This window comes from Pteropus alecto, unplaced genomic scaffold, assembly GCF_000325575.1.
Source record: "Pteropus alecto unplaced genomic scaffold, ASM32557v1 scaffold8, whole genome shotgun sequence".
NCBI classification, from domain to species: Eukaryota; Metazoa; Chordata; class Mammalia; order Chiroptera; family Pteropodidae; genus Pteropus; species Pteropus alecto.
In genome coordinates this window covers 5165661-5182193 of record NW_006494609.1, presented here as the reverse complement: position 1 = coordinate 5182193, position 16533 = coordinate 5165661, and the positions used below count along the sequence as shown (strand labels likewise).

At 37.3% G+C, this 16533-nt stretch overlaps 1 protein-coding gene and 1 long non-coding RNA gene across 2 annotated transcripts in view; one reads left to right on the top strand and one right to left on the bottom strand.

Moving 5' to 3' along the window:
• Positions 1-4142: 4142 nt before the first annotated feature.
• LOC107196676 lies at positions 4143-16441 on the bottom strand. The gene is made up of 4 exons (XR_001518106.2): positions 14135-16441; positions 6451-6541; positions 5759-5806; positions 4143-4891 (listed from the first exon to the last, which is right to left on the bottom strand). It is a non-coding gene; the product is annotated as an uncharacterized LOC107196676 (long non-coding RNA).
• The window catches only part of SNW1 (SNW domain containing 1), a 26828-nt gene continuing 24324 nt past the window's right edge, over positions 14030-16533 (top strand). The window contains exon 1 of the mRNA XM_006925488.3: positions 14030-14137. Within this exon, the coding sequence (XP_006925550.1) occupies positions 14124-14137 (14 nt within the window). The 5' untranslated portion in view covers positions 14030-14123. The remainder of the gene's footprint in view (positions 14138-16533) is intronic.

The following is a 16533-nucleotide window of genomic DNA, read 5'->3' as shown; positions in this document are numbered from 1 at the left end:
ATCTCTAAAGGAATCTTAGACTGTAACGCTTTTATAGTTCTATCTACTTTATACTGTCATTCACCGTCCAGTGTCTGTTATTCCTTTTATTTAAAAAGTCATTTATTCACCACCTCCTGGTACACAGATTGTCCCACTAAAAGAAAATGAGGCTACTTAGAGAAATAACTCATTCCACATCTGGGGATGGAAATGAATTCAATGATCCTGGAATATCTTGTCATAAAAGAAAGCATGGAAGTTATCAAAAATTACTGGGGTTGGGTCAAAAAGACTCAGAAGTCAACAGAAAGAGTCTTCTACTTGCTAAAGGTGGGACGATATGATCATTAATCAACTAAAAACATCAATGGATTGAAGCACATCAAGTATTTTTAAGTCAGTGAGTTTATAATGATACTCCGGAAAAAAAAAAAAAATTAGGTCACCTTTGAAGAATGCTAGGAAACCACCTAATTATTTTAAAAACTGGTCATTAAAGAGAACGGATTGGGCATTCATCCTCTTTGTGATCTGTTCTGAAGGATAATTAAATAGTCGATGAAGAGAAAATTCTCTTTTACAGAAGTGTTCCAGCTAATAAATAGAAAAGGAATGATAGAACATCACCAATTTGCAATTCCTAATGATTTATGTGTGTAGCAATGATCATAAATGGCTGCTAACATCACAAGAATGACCACCAGAATTTAGATCTTCCTAATAGAAGTAAACACTACCATCTCTGAAGTTCCTTTATCCCTCCCTCCACCCCACCACAAAAAAACAAAGCAGAACAGAAATTTGAATCTGATCAAGCTTTTAGATTTAATGAAGAATTTACAGGAGACAGAGGAGGAACAACATCGTGAAGATATAAAATAGAGGCTATGGAAAACGCTACAAGAAAAATGATCCAGTTTCTTTGATAAATACTGCATGAAAAAAATAGAGGTGGAGGGGAACCTATAAGTAAGATATGAGACATATCAACCAATCACAACGGATAAACCTTATTTGGCTCTCGACTCAAATGAACCACATATACTGAAAAGCAAAACCAATAAAACATAAAAAATATAAAATGCATACAAATTTTAAGACAATCAGGGAAACGCTGACACTGACTGGATATCTGATGATATTGTGAGCTGAAGGAATTAATTATTTTTTAAATTTGGGTGTGATAATGGTACTGTGGTTGTGGTTTATTAAAAAGGAGTCCTTATCTTTTAGACAGACATGCTGAAATTTTCACAAAGGAAATATAATGTTTGAGATTTATTTCAAAATGATCCAGAGGAGGAAGTGAGAAAGAGTATGATGGGCAAGATTGACCCTGTGTGGAAAATTGTTAAAGCTGGTGGTGAATACATCAGGTTCATTTTTCTATTCTCTCTACTTTTGAATATGTTTGAAATTTTCATAAATAAAATGTTCTGCAAGTTTATGGTTAAAACTTGAAAATTTTAGAAAAGTCAAAGAAGAAAATTTAAATTATCCATAATCGTACCTTGCAGAGATAATCACTACTATCGTTTTACAGTATATCCTTCTAGTCTTTTAAATAATATATGTAATAGAAATCCTGCTGTGAATATTGTTTTGTAATCTGCTTTTTTCACTGAAGATAGTATATTTTTCTTGTCATTAAAAATTCTAAAACATTATTCTTAATAGTTGCATTAGTATTTTAGTTCCCAACATTTATTTAATCTATTTTTGCTACTAAAAATTTTGCTTCTATAAACATCCTTTAAAAATCTTCATTATGGGGCACTATTCATTTTTTAAAAGTAGAATTAGCAGTTAAAAGAATACTACTACAAACATTTTCAGAATGTAAACATTTTAATATATACTTTCAAACTGCTCTTTAGAAAGGTTATAGCCATTTATGTCCCTACTAGTAGTGAGGTAGAACTACCCTTTTCCTAAAAACCTTACTCTTGCTCTTCTCAAAGTGTTTCATTTTCTCTATTTAATAAAGAATTCTAAGTTGAAACAGCAACCGATGAGTGCGTTGGATTCAGACAGACTATCTGAATCCTAATTGCTGTGTGACATTGTAAGAGTTACTTACCATCTCTGGGTCTGGAAAAAGAATAACACTGGGAGGTTATGGCCATGGAATAAGATCATAAATGTACATTTCTTATCACAGTAAATGTTAGCTATAATTGTCATCATTATCATTATTATTGCATATTCCTATAGAATAAAATTCATAGTTTTTGTGACAGCTGTTTTCCTTTTCACTAAGATACCTTTTTACTTGCTTCTGTATTCAAGTCTGTATTTAAGATATTTTATTGATGTTAGGATGCTTTTGCTTGCAAGTAACAGAAAGCCCAAGTCAAATTGATGGAGGTGCAGCACCCAGAGGTAAAAAAGGACTGAGAGAAAAGGACTGTTCTGACTCTATGCTCGGTGATTCTCTGGGCTCTGCCCTTCTCTGGCCGTTGTTTTCAATCCCATACTGATGTCCTTAGAATAAGGCAATTTTGAGCAGCAACTAAATCTATGCTTCTTCATTTACTTCCAGATGGAAATGAAAAAGTCCCTGCCCACTACCTTCCAATTAGATCTTGAGATGTATACCAATTGGGAAAACTATTTTGTTTATATGTATGTATGTATGTATGTATGTATGTATGTATGTATCTGTCTGTCTGTTTGTCTGTTTGTCTATTATTGGTTGGTTGGTTGGTTGGTTGGTTGGTTGGTTGAAACCGATAAGCTGATTTTCAAAGTAAAGGCCACAATGAAACGCATAAGAACAGGGTAGGACTTGCTATACAAGGGACATAATGAAGATGTCTCAAACAGATCTACATATATGGACACTTGCCATACCGCAGAGGTGGCCTGCAGATCAGTGAGAAAAGAACAGATTTTAAAATAAATGATCTGATAAAATTGAGCATCCAAGTAGAAAAAATAGAAACTGCACTCCTATCTCACATTATACAATAGTCGATTCTAGATGGAATTGACCTAAGTATCAAAGGAAAAACTATAAAAACTTTACAAGATAATACAGGAAAGCATGTTCAAAACTTTGGAACAAGGAAGAATTTCTTAATCAAGAAACAAATAGCACTATCTATAATAAAATAGATTCATACTTTTTTTACTTAGGAATTAAAACTTTCTGTTCATTAAAATGTACCACATTGTTGGAGCATAAAAACAAGCAGAGCAGTAGAAGATGCTATAGACAAAGGACTAGTTTCCAAATCATATGAAGAATTCTCACAAATCAACACAAAAAAAGACATATAACTCAGTAAGAAATGGACAAAAGACTTGAACAGGAACTTCACAAAAGAGAAAATCAAAGGTATGTCTTCATTAGTAATCAGGAAAATGCAAATTAAAATCGATGCCATCATTACGTAGCTGATGTAAATTTTACAAGACAAGCATATCAAGTGTTGGAGGTGGGATTATAAACTGAAACAACTGCTCTGGAAAATGGTTTGGCATTATCTGGGAATAGAAAGATCCACCTACCTGTAACTGTGCAATCTACTCCTAATGTATACTCTAGAGAAAGTGATAAAAAAATATTCAAAGCTGCATCATTCACGAATAACCCCAAACTGGAAACAGCTCAGCTGTTCATCAACAGTAGAACAATAAAGTCTTAGGCAAGTTAGCCATTACTCTAATAAAAATAAATTAATAATAATAATAACAATAGCTAATACTTATAGGGCACTCTATGTACTCAACACTATTCTAAGATTTAATATATAAATAATCATTACAAATACTATATAGAATTTACTATGTACTATATTGGGTACTGTTCTAAACAGGCTTTATTTATAGTCATTTTATCTTCACACTTAACCTTTAAAGAGGTACAATTATTATCCCCATTTTTTCAAATGAGGAAATTGACATCAAGAAGCTAATTAACTTGCTCAAGATCATACAAGTAGTGGTGAGGTTGAGAGTCTACCTTCATGGGGCATAACCACTAGAAAAGGCTGAACCTTAAGTAAAACCATCAGCTAAGGAGTTAATCAGTAAAGGGAGGCTCAGGAATTAAAAAATAAAAATAGGATAAGAGGCAAAGTCCATCATGGATACTAATTATCTCAGAGGAAGTCAGAGGAAACTTGGAGCAGAGATTTTCTTTTTAATAACAGCTTTATTGAGATATAATTCACATATCATAAAATTCATCCCTTCAAAGTATACAATTCAGTGCTTTCTATAATATTCATAGAGTTGCACAACCATTACCACCAAATAATTTAGAATGTTTTCAACACTCCAAAAAGAAACCCATAGCTATTAGCAGTCGCTTCTCTTTCTCAGTCCTCCCCTCTGCTCCTCTCTCCCTGGCCCAGCCCCAGGCAACCACTATCCACATTCAGTATGGATATGCCTATTCTGGACACTTAATATAAAGCGAATAATATACTATCTGATCTTTTTTGGCTTCTTTCTTTTAATGTTTTCGAGGTTCATATATGTTGATTCATATATTGGTAGTTTACTTCTTCTTATTGCCAAATAATATTCTGTTGTATGGATATACCACATTTTATTACCAGCAATGTACAAGGGTTCCAATTTTTCCACATCTTCACTAATACTTGTTATTGTCTCTCTTTTTAAAGATAGCTATCCTAGTGGGTGTGAGTGATATCTTATTATGGTTTGGAGAAGAGTTCTTAACTGTAGGTTGAACTTGACCTTGAACTCCACAAGGGAAATCTTCCATCCTCAGTTTTCACCCACTCTCAGCCATTACACAGCCTCTGCCAAGTCTCTCAGACCCCTGGTAGGAATGTGTTTCTGCCTATCAGCAAGGATAGGCTTACATCCTTCACTTTCAGTCGACCTTCTCATCAGTCACATCTAGGCCTGCTAGTTCCCTTGCTGGATGGATGCCCTAAATCGAAAAAAAAAAAAAAAATTATCAAAGTCTACCCATTATGAAGAAAGTTACTTTACCTGTGGGCTGAGCCTGGCCCTGCCCATTCTAAAAGGCTTCTGTTCTCATGTTGAGAAAAAATTCCTTCTCTCCACTATTCTGGATTCCTCCCAGAAAAACTCTCTCACCACTGGAGGTTTCTCTTATTGCCCTAGGAGGAATTTAACTTGCCTTTTCAGGAACAAGTATTTAGGGGTGGTTTATTTTATAGAGAAAGGGTAGAAATTCTACCAGCCACCCAGACTCTGACTTCTATTATGTAAATACTAAAATATTCTCAGCCTATTCTCTGAAGGAATAGCCCTATATCATTGTTGGTGCATAACTGGGTAATAGGTATAAAGATTCCTATTATGTGCCTGTATGGATGGGATTTTGAGGGGTGGTCTCCAAGCTTATCTGTGTGTCTGGGGAGTCAGTAGAACCTAGGGATGTGAGTGTGGCTGGTATGTGGAGCCAGAAGGGCACAGCCATTGACTAAGTTCAGTCATCTTTTCTCTCCTAGGGATGAAAGAGCCAAAGACACTACCCACCTTGGGTGGCAGTCTGAGTAGGAAGGTCAAAGGCAGGTCAATAGATCAAAGACAGAGGCTTCTGCTGCTACCTTTGAGCCCTTTCTCATGCTGTTCCATCTACTTAAACAGCTCCCCGACTCTGCCCACTGCCCAAACCTCTGCCACTGTCTTTCTGGGCCTCACCTATTAATGGCACATAATCTTGGTCAAGTGACAATAGAGAAAGCATACTCCGACCCCCAGACCTGTTTATGTGCCTCTCCCTGGTACTTCCAAAGCATTTTGGGCTTGCCTCCAGCATGACACTTACCACATTCTGAGATTATCTTTTTATACCAGGGGCTGCAAACTCAAATGCCTACGGAAGCAAGACAATAAAAAATAAACGAAGCACGTCAGACATGAGAATAATCCTGGCGTTTAAAAACAAAAACATTGTCCATTTTTCTTAAGTCATGCAGTTCCCTTGACCTATCTTTTATTTTCTTATACGAGCATCATAGGTACATGAAGCAGTTTATTTCTTCATAAGAGACTGCAACAATGAATGGCCAATGACTCCCTCAGCTTTTGATTCAATAGTGAATGGTGGGGACTGTGGCCTACATTCCCACATGGCAAACTGCATTCTAGATCATTGCTGCCATGCGACAATGCAGGCCCAGTGTTGCCAGTTCTACTGGTTTTCAAAAGAAGTTGGAAATCCAGATTTTTACTAAAATTAAAATCTTAAAATCTCCCCATTTTTAAATGTCTGCAAATAATTCAAAAGTTTTAAAGCATGTGTAGGACATATAGAACACTTCTGAGGGCCAGATTCAGCCCACAAACCCCAGATCTATCAACCCCCTAGGAGGTCTGTAGGACGGGCTATGCGGTATTTAACTTTGGGCGTACTCCCACCCCTTCCCAAATGAGCACACGGTTTGGTACTGAAAAAGCACTAGATAAATTTTTGATACATTTTTGAAGACTAACAGCTGATATTTATTTAGTACTCACTGTGAGCCGAGCACTTAAGCACTTGACATTCATTATCTCATGTCATCCTCACAGCCTTGTGAAGTAGATAGACTTGCTGAAGTTTATAGAGCTAGGAAGCAAAGGAGGCAGGACTCAAATTCAAGTCTGTTTGATTCCAGATTTCTTAGAAAAAATCTTTCACTTGAGAGCCAGTATGGAATAGTGGTTAAGAACAAATTCTTTGGGTATAAATTCCAGATTAGTCATTTTCCATTTGTCATTTGGGGCAACTTACATAACCTCTCTAAGCCTCCATTTTCTATCTGTAAAATGGGATAATAAGAGTTAACTACTTATCGGGTTGTTGTAAGAGTTAAATAAGATAAATAGGTATAGAAGAGTACATCAACAAACAATAGCTATTCTTATTGTTCCAGTATTTTTCCCATTAGAGTTATTAAATCATAGCCATCCGCACACACTGTAGCTCCTTAGTCCACGAACAGGCACTTTCTGGTGGAATATCTCGTCACTAGAGAAAAGACAAGGGAGTCATGTAAGGAGTCACTTCAGGTATCAGATGGCTGTTTTCTGAGCCAGCAGCACACTTGATAGAAATGAACATGATCAAAACAAATGACAGTGCTCAGGGCAAGGGGCAAATTGTTCCCCTTCCAAGCTGTTCAATAGAAAAAGGGATAGTTATCTTGGGTCTAAAGTTTCATCCCCACTGGAGCCCTGTGTTTCAAATCCCCTTAAGGTTACAGCCAACTTTCAAAAAGAATAATTAAATCTGGAAAGAAATGGGGTCAAGAGGTCTCACGGTGCTTTTAAACAGGAAGTCTCAGAGCTAGAGAAGGGAAGGAACTGAGAGCAAAGCTGCTTTCTTATGCATCAGCCCAAAGAATTACTCAGTCCCAGGAAGAAGAAATAGGAGCAAATTTCTCCAAATACGAGTTGACCCTAACTTTAAGTAATATACAATAAAAAAAATTGATTTTACTCATAAACTGACGCATTTCAGAACACTCGGCTTGCTTACTAAAAATTACTGTTATATTTAGTAATCTTATGAAAACAGAGATTGCATTCACGATAAAAAGAAGTGAAATACCTAAAAATCAATATTCTGAGAGATGTGTACAATCTATGTAAAGAAAACTTCAAATGTTATTGGAAGATATAAAAGATTTTAATATGTCAAAACCTAAAGTGTTCCTGAGACATAAAGTTGTAAAGATATCATCTCTCTAAGTTAATTTATGATCAAGTCAATGATAATATTTCTACAGACTTTTTAATAAAAGACTCAACAAAATAATTCTAATGCTCATTTGGGAAAAAAATGAATGAAAGGATATTATATCATACTTTTTCTTCATTTATTCATTTTATAAATTCTACATTTTGCTTGACTTTGCTTTTATAGGTTTGATATATTTCACATTCCATTAAATTCACCTTGTTCAGTGTACAGATCAATGGTTTTTAGTATATTTATGGAGTTGTGGTGCCATCAGCACTACGTAATTTTTCAGCACTCCAGAAAGAAACCCTGTACCCATTAGCAGTCACTCACTTTTCCCAACTCTCATCCCTACTCAACCCAGCCTCAGGTAACTATTAATCTATTTGTTGTCTCTAAGAATTTGTCTATTCTGGAAATTTTATATAAATGGAATTAGACAACATCTAGCCTTTTTTGACTGGCTCCTTTCACTAAGCATCATGTTCTCAAGGTTTCTATAGCAAAGAATTTAACCTTGCCCAGAGATCTGGCCTTTATCCTCAGGTTCTGGGAAGTAAGTAATCTCTAAGCTCTTGAAATGTCATGGCTAATAGAAGTGCCTTTGTTTGCCTGGGAGCCATGGGTCACCAGGTAGTCTTAAATTTTTGATTTAGTGTGGGGGCTGGCCACATCAAATAGCCTTAGGGTGGGGGCTGGCCAGAAAGACTAGCAATGTGATATAAGGTGGGGGCTATAAGTCACACAGTATCAGTAAATGTCTAGAGGGGCTGGAGACTGAGATCAACCACACAGGCAATCAGTCATGCCTATATGATAGAGGCCCAATAAAAACTCTGGACACCGAGGCTGAGGTGAGCTTCCCTGGTTGACAATACTCCCTGCCTACTGTCACACACTGGTGCTGGGAGAGTAATGCTGTTCTGGCTACACAGGGAGAGGATAAGTAGATGCTCCACATTTGGATCCTCCTGGACTCCGCCCTATGCACTTCTTCCTGTAGCTAATTTTAATCTATATCCTTTCCCTGTAATAATACCACTCACGGAGTTCTGTGTGTCCTTCTAAAGAATTATCAAATCAAAGAGTGGCTTTAGGAACCCCCAAACTTGCAACTGATGTTAAAAGTAAAGGTAATCTCTTGTAGATGGCTCCCTCCAACTTGGCAAGTTGTCTACACGCGCTCAAGGGTCATTCATGTTTTCGCATATATCAATACTACGTTCCTTTTTATTGCCAAATAATAGTACATTATGTGGATATATCACATTCTGTTTATTCATTCATCAGTTGATACACATTTGGGTTGTTTCTACTTTAGGGTTATTATGAATTATGCTATGAATATTTGTATTCAAGTTTTGAGTTAGACATGTTTTTAATTCTCTTAGATATATACCAAAGGTTGGAATTGCTGGCTCATATGGTAACCCTAAGTTTAACTTTTTGAGAAACTACCGAACTCTTTTTCCAAAGTGGCTATACCACTGTACAATACCACTAGCAGTGTATGAGTGTTCCAATTTCTCCACATCCTCATCAGTACTTGTTATTGTCTATCTTTTTTATTTCACCCATCCTGGTGAATATGATTGGCATCTCATTGTAGCTTTGATTTGCATTTCCCTGATTGCAAATGGTGTTAAACAACATTTCATGTGATTATTTGTCCACTCATATATCTTCTTTGAAGAAACATGTTTAAATCTTTTGTCCATTCTTTTAATTGGATTGTCTTTTTGTTGATGAAATGTCAGAGTTCTTTACATATTCTGGCCATAAGCTCCTTATCAGATGTATGATTTGCAAATATTGTCTCTCATTCTGTAGCTTGTCTTTTAATTGTCTTGATGGTGTCCTGTGAAGGAAAAAGTTTTCAATTTTGATGAAATTTATCTATTTTTTTCTTTTATTAACAGCTCATGCTTTGAGTATTATATCTAAGAATCCTTCGCCAAATCCAAGATCATGAACATTTACTCATAAGTTTTCTTTTAAGAGTTTTATAGTTTTAGCTCTTACATTTAAGTCTTTTAGTTAATGTTTATAAAAGATGTGGAGTAAGGATCCAACTTCATTCTTTGGCATGTGGATATTCAGTTTCCCAGCACCATTTGTTGAAAAGATTATTCTTTTCTCATCAGATGGGCCTGGTACTTGTCTTAGTTCATTTGTGCTGCTATAACAAAATACCATAAACTAGCTTATAAAGAACAGACATTTATTTCTCACAGCTTTGGAGACCAGGAAGTCCAAGATCAAGGTGCCAGCAGATTTAGTGTCTAGTGAAGGTCTGCTTTCTAGTTCACAGATGGCACCTTCTTCTGTGTCCTCACATGATGAAAGGGGAAAGAGAGAGGTCTGGGTCTCTTTTATAAGGCCACTAATCCCATTCGTGAAGGTTTCACCCTCATTACCTAATCACCTCTCAAAGGCCCCACCTCTTAACACTATTGCATTGGGGGTTAGGTTTCAACATATGAATTTAAGGGAGATGTGTTCATACCATAACAGCACCCTTGTCAAAAATCAGCTGACCACACACATGTGGGTTTATTTCTGGACTCTCAATTTTATTCCATTGATCTATATGTCTGTCCTTATACCAATACTACACTGTCTTGATTACTGTAGATTTGTAATATGTTTTGAAATTAGGAAATGTGAGTCCTCTAACTTTGCTTCTTCCCTAAATTTTATGTCCTCTGTCAGCCTACAGGAGGAAAAGCAAGGCTTACAGAAGGATGCTCCTTCAGAAAGAAGCAGCACTAAATGCACCCTGAATCAAAATAAGTTGAGGAAACATCCCAATAAACACATTTTGTATATATAAAAAAGAACATTTTCCTAATTAACCACAATGTCGTTAATACTTCTATGAAAATTAGCAAAAATTCCATAATGTGGTCTACTACCAATCCATGTTCAAATTTCTCCAAATGTCCCAAAATCTTTTATATTTTCCCCTGAATTGAACCAGAATGCAATCAAGACTTTTACTCATTGCATTTGGTATATCTCTTAAGTCTCTTTTAATCTATTCCATTACTTTTTTATATGTATAACATTGACATTTTGAAGAATCTTGTAAAATGTCTCACATTCTGGATTTTTCTGATTGTTTCCTTGTGCTGTTTAACTTGTTCCTCTGTCTCCTGAATCTCTTATGAACTGAAAGTTAAGTCTGACTTGATCAAGTAATTAGAGAACTTCCATACAGAAGCACCCAATGTCAGAATGTCCTTCTATTAGTGATACTAAAGTAATGATAGCCAAATATCTCCATTATAAAAGTACACTTTTTCTTTTGCAGTCACTAAGTAACCTGTAAGTCCAGCCTTTTTAACTATACTTTAATGCAAAATAACACACTGCTTTTAAAATTTCTTTTAAAGATTGTGAAGGCATATGAACGACTTCTAACAAGGAAGAACAGTGAAGTGGGGCAGTACCACTATTCACCAGAGAATGAATTTAAATAAAGCAGCAATAATTAAAGCATAATGACATCAGAGCATAAAATACTGGCATTACAATAAATAAAAACATGCATCATATTGGAGAAAAGAATGTTAGTTGGAAGATACCCTAAAAATAAGATTGAGTTCAACTGCCTTACTTTACAAATATAAAACCTGAAGCTCAGGAAGCTAAATAAATGTTGTTAAAGCCAGAGAATAATTATTTTTTGAGTGCTTAACATTGTTCTAAGCACTTTACATGATTAACAATCAATTAATTGTCCCAAAAACTTTATGATATTAGGTTATAATTACTCCCCCCGCCTTTTTTTTTTTTTTTTCAGTAAGAAAACTGAGAGAGAAATTAAGTTTTCCTAGGATGTACAACTAGTAAATTAAGAAGCTGGGATGGAAACACAGGAAAGCTGACTCCAGAATCTATGTGTTTAACTACTATATCCTACTACTACTAGTTGTGTCACTTGCGGCTACAAAGCCACAGCTAGTTAGGAATCAAGTTAGGCTCTAGGTTCTCTGAAGACAAATTCCACCCTCTATCTGGAATATCAAGAATAGAGTAAATTGATTATTCCTTGCAACCTGGCGCAGCACCAATTGTGGCTGCGCTGAGCTTCTCTGTTATGAGCAGGCAGCTGCTAATTACCTGTGATAAAGAGGATGGATGCTGCAAGAAAGTTCCAGCACAGCTGAACACAAAACCCCTCACCCCACAAATGTGAATAAAGTACTTAGCCTTAGGGTATGATATCATATTACTAGTGCAGTAGATTTGCCTTCTTATTGCTATTAAAATCAGTTGCTATTCTCTATACACCCCAAGGACAGCGAGGGACCATGTCTGATAGAAATGCTTCACATGGATGTGCCTCTGTGAAAAACGAAAGTAGACTATAAAAGCTCTTCTCCATCCCTTTCTTTTAACTCTACATCCCAGGTCTTGGTCTGTTTCTTACTGATTTCCCATGTTAATTATTTTAACCTTGTCCTCAGTGTGCTCCTTTGTCTCTCATCGCCATAGAAACTCATTCTGCCTTAAGAATAATCTTTCTTGCCAGCTTCTTGGACCCAGGCCCTCTATTTAAGTCCTCCTTCAGCTCCAAATCACCTGCTGAATTAAATCTAAGCCCCTTGATCTTGGCTTCTGGGACCTTTTCTAATTTGCTCCTCTTTTATTCTCTATTTGGAAATTACACATTAAAGTGGATCTCTGTCACCCAAAACATTAACTGTAATAACTAATATATTTACATAGTACTTTAGAGTTGAGTAAAACATATTCACCTACATTACCTCAATTAAGTCTCATAATCACTCTATAATATATAACAGGTAACATGATCAGCATTTTAAGTCTGATAAAATTGGGGCCAAATAAGTTAAGTGTCTTGACAGTGATAACACAGCTTATTGATGAAGCTATAGCTTGAATTTATATCTTCAAAGTCCCAGATCACGCTTGTTACACCGATCTTCAATTTACCAAATAAGTCTTTTTTTCTTGTGGCTTATATTCTGTGTCAGGCAGGATTCTAAGATCTCTTCCCTCCCTTTCCACCATGTACATGGCCTGCATAATCCCTGAGGCTGTGAATATGAGATCAGTCCCGATTGTGTTTTGTTACAGTAGTGCCCCCTCATCCACAGTTTCACATTCATAATTGTTATACCATTAGGCATATAGATTTTCAAAAGAGATACCCATATAAAATCAAAGTTAAGTAAAATCTGTGTAACTCTAAATTTGCAATTTTGGAAAAACTGGTATGAATGCACAATACATTTTCTCAAACAATATGTATGTAAATTTTTTAGCTTTGTCCACTAAAAAGACTTAGAAGCAATAATCAACCCGGTAACGGGCACTTGTAGCATCCAGGTTATTTTCTCTAAATATCACTATCCCACTAAAAGAAGGGCTCCTTGGAGAAATGATTGATTCCAGGTCTAAGGCAGAAAAAGTATTATATGAGCTGAGAACGTCTTGTCACACCAAAAATAAATTCATCCTGGATATGGGTTACTTCTGCTGCTGCTGCTCAAACTAGTGCATTTGGTTTGGAAAAATTCAAAGAGCAGTACACTTAGAGTGTATGCATGCATATTCCTATATGTGTGCTACACTGCAATTAAAAGTTTGTTTCTCCTTTTTATCATGGAAAATTTCAAATGTATACAATAGTGGAGAATACTATAATGAACATTCATTTCCTTGTCCAGCTTCAATATGAGCAAAACTCAAGGCTAATCTCCTTTCAACTATACTCCATCCATTTTCCTCTCTTAATGTTTTTTGAAGCACATGCCATTTATCTTACCACTTCATCAAAGAGCCTTCTGGGGTTTGTAGTTCATTATGTTTAATACATAATCTATGTAAAACACAATCTAAAACACATACATACATACATAAAACATGCATACATAATATACATCCGTGTTTTAAAGCTAACTAAAGATAACACAATACCTCCTTAGGAGAGTGTTTGGGGGTGGGATCTGGGGATAAGGGATAGAGTTTAAAGAAAAATTTTGAGTGTGACTGTTTTCAGACCATCCAATAACTCTCCATTCTCCGTTCTATTTTCTGTTGTTTTAAAACCCTGTCACTCTTTTACTTAACGTTGCTATACCCGGAAGGCTCTTTTTATTTTGGGACTCCCACAAGGAAAATGATTCTGAGTGGAAAACAAAATAAAGCAGCTTAAAAGGCATCACGACTTCGTTATTTTGCCTAGGGAACGCCCTGTCATGTCACAGTGTACGAGTGATGCATTTTCTTTTCTTAACTTAAGCGTTTATCCCATGATATCAGCTTGGTCCACTTAGAGTAGACCTAAATTGCAGTCGTTCAAAGAACTACAAATCCCAGAAGGCTATTCGGCCAAGGCGCCTGCGCATCGCGCGCTCCTTCCTTTCCTCAACTTGTCTCCGGGAAAGGCCCGCCCCGCGGTGCTGTCGCTCGCGCTGGAAGCAAGCGGAAGAAGATGGCGCTCACCAGGTGGGTTGTTGATTCGGGTCCTCGATACGGAAGGGTCTGGAAGTACCCTTTTTTCATTTCTCTGCCCACACTCTTCGGGGCGGTGACCGGGCTCAGGGCACAGAGCGACGTGGGCTGAGACGACGGCTAGGCCCTTCCGCCTCCCACTGCGGGGACTAGGCCTCGCCGAAGCTGGGGTCTTTCCTGAGTGGCTCCCCGGATTGAGTTTGCCCTCTCAGCAGGGCCTAAAGCAGAGGGGTAGTAAGTAGATCTCTGACCTCAGATGCCGAGGAAGCACACGTTTTCTTCTCTTAAGCATCTTGGGGTTGTGGACAGAGCTCCCTCAGGTCCGCGGCTTGGGTGGGCGCGATGGGGTTGTGGAGGGCAGTGGCTTCTTTGGGCGGAGTGAAGTGGGCGGGAGGCGACTGCCTGGCTTACGGCCGTTTGTCTGCCGAGCGCTCTCTTCGGTCTCTATTCCGAAACAAGGATTCCTGAAAAAAGAGAAAGGGGTGGGGGGAGCGCGGCACCGAACAGAGATTTTTAAATTAGCCACAGTAGTGGCCGGTGTCTATTAATTCGCGCTGCTGGCCCGCACTTTAACTTTGGACCTTAGAATTTCTTCCGTGGATAGAACCGCTTCAGATTTTTGCTGTTCTCGGTTGTCTTGGTAACCGCATGTAACGTGGTCCCCGCCTTTAAGAAAAAGATGCTTAAGTGGGAGATTCCAAGGAATTATGTAACTCTTACTGGTCCGCGATCTTGCTGCCCCAAAACTTTCCGTGCGAACGCAGTAGAAGTTGAGTGTCAAAGAAATGTTGAAAAGAAAGTAATCATTTTAGGACATTCTCTCGAAACTCCGTAAACATACTTCATTCTCCTCACACATATTTCCTGGCTGAATCCTAAAAATGTGTGAATCAGAAATTTCTTTTGGGAATTACTTTTGGGTGCCTTGCTCTATCCTGAAGCCTGTGTATATACAGAAGGAAATATGACAGTCTAGCTGCAGGGAAGATGGCGAACAAGGCATACAGATAAGAATCAACAGAATGCTTATTTGGGTAGTACTTAGGTGCAAAAATAATTAAATGGAATGAGCTGAATGGACTGGAGAGTTTCCTTTAGTAAATGTTTCAGGCATCAAACATTTAATTGAGTGCCCCCTAGGTGGAAGGCACTGTAACAAAGACTAGTGGAGTTACAGGAAAGCTTTTGTGGAAAAGGTAAAATTTAAAAAGGACACACAGGAAAAATACCAGAGATATTGTGGGTATTGCAGTAGCAGAGTGCCGTCTTTAAGTAACTTGGGGGCAACATAGCTTTCTGATTTTTTTGAGTGACTTCTAGCTGATTTGATTTTTAGAGATGGTCTCGTTGTCAGGTGAAATGTTATTTCCAGGATCTACCAGGGATTCTTAATAGCAGGAACTTGACATACTGATGTGTTACAGTCTTATTTTCACCAGTGATTGTTAGTAACCAAAGACTTTAAATTGTGCTGGTTTAATTGTCTAAATTCAAGTGTGTTTTAGGTTATATATCTAATAATATCACTTGCATTTAGTATGCTTTCTTTAGTAAAAGGGAATGCACTAAGATATCTCAACAATGGCAATATTGATATTTGGACTGGATAATTCATTCTTGTATGGGGCTGTCCTGTGCATGTTTAGCAGCATCTTTGGCCTCTACCCACTAAATACAGGTGGCATCCCTACCCCCTCTTTATCCCGCAGCCCCCAAATCTTGACAATCAGAATGTCTTCAGGCATTGTCACATATCTGCATTGTAGAATTTGCCACCAGTTGAAAACCACTGAGGTAGACTCTCAGCTTGCATGTGCAGCCTGCTATATACCACCTCTCCTCCGCTCTACTGTAGGAGTTTGCGTCTTTGTGGAAATTTCATCCTTACAGGGAACAACAAAGTTAAGACACTCTGAAAGGCTAGAATATGTTCTGACCTTAATCCAGGCCAGTTTACCTGTTTACTGAATTGTTCAAACTCTGCTTTGCCAGGCTACCTGCTTTTTGATCATTTTAGCAACCAGTTTTTTCATTAGAAGGGAAAGAAAAATGAAACATAACTAATTTGGCTTTTCTGTAACTGTATTTGTATCCCTCTTATGTGTTGGATATATATGGTTTACTGAAAATAACTATGGTAGAAGCCCAAAACTTTGGACTCCATTTATCCATTCATTCACTCATTCTGTTGTTTGTTAAAGGTCTGCCATGTGCCAGGCACTACTGTAGTGAAGGTTTTACAGTATTGAATCAGGCCAACTCCTTGTCCTCATAGAGCTTACATTTTAGGAGAGACAGACTATATATAAATTAATAAATCAATATGCAATTTTAGGTAGTAAGTACTAGGAATAAAATGAAGATGTGAGATGGAGTGCTATTTTGGATAA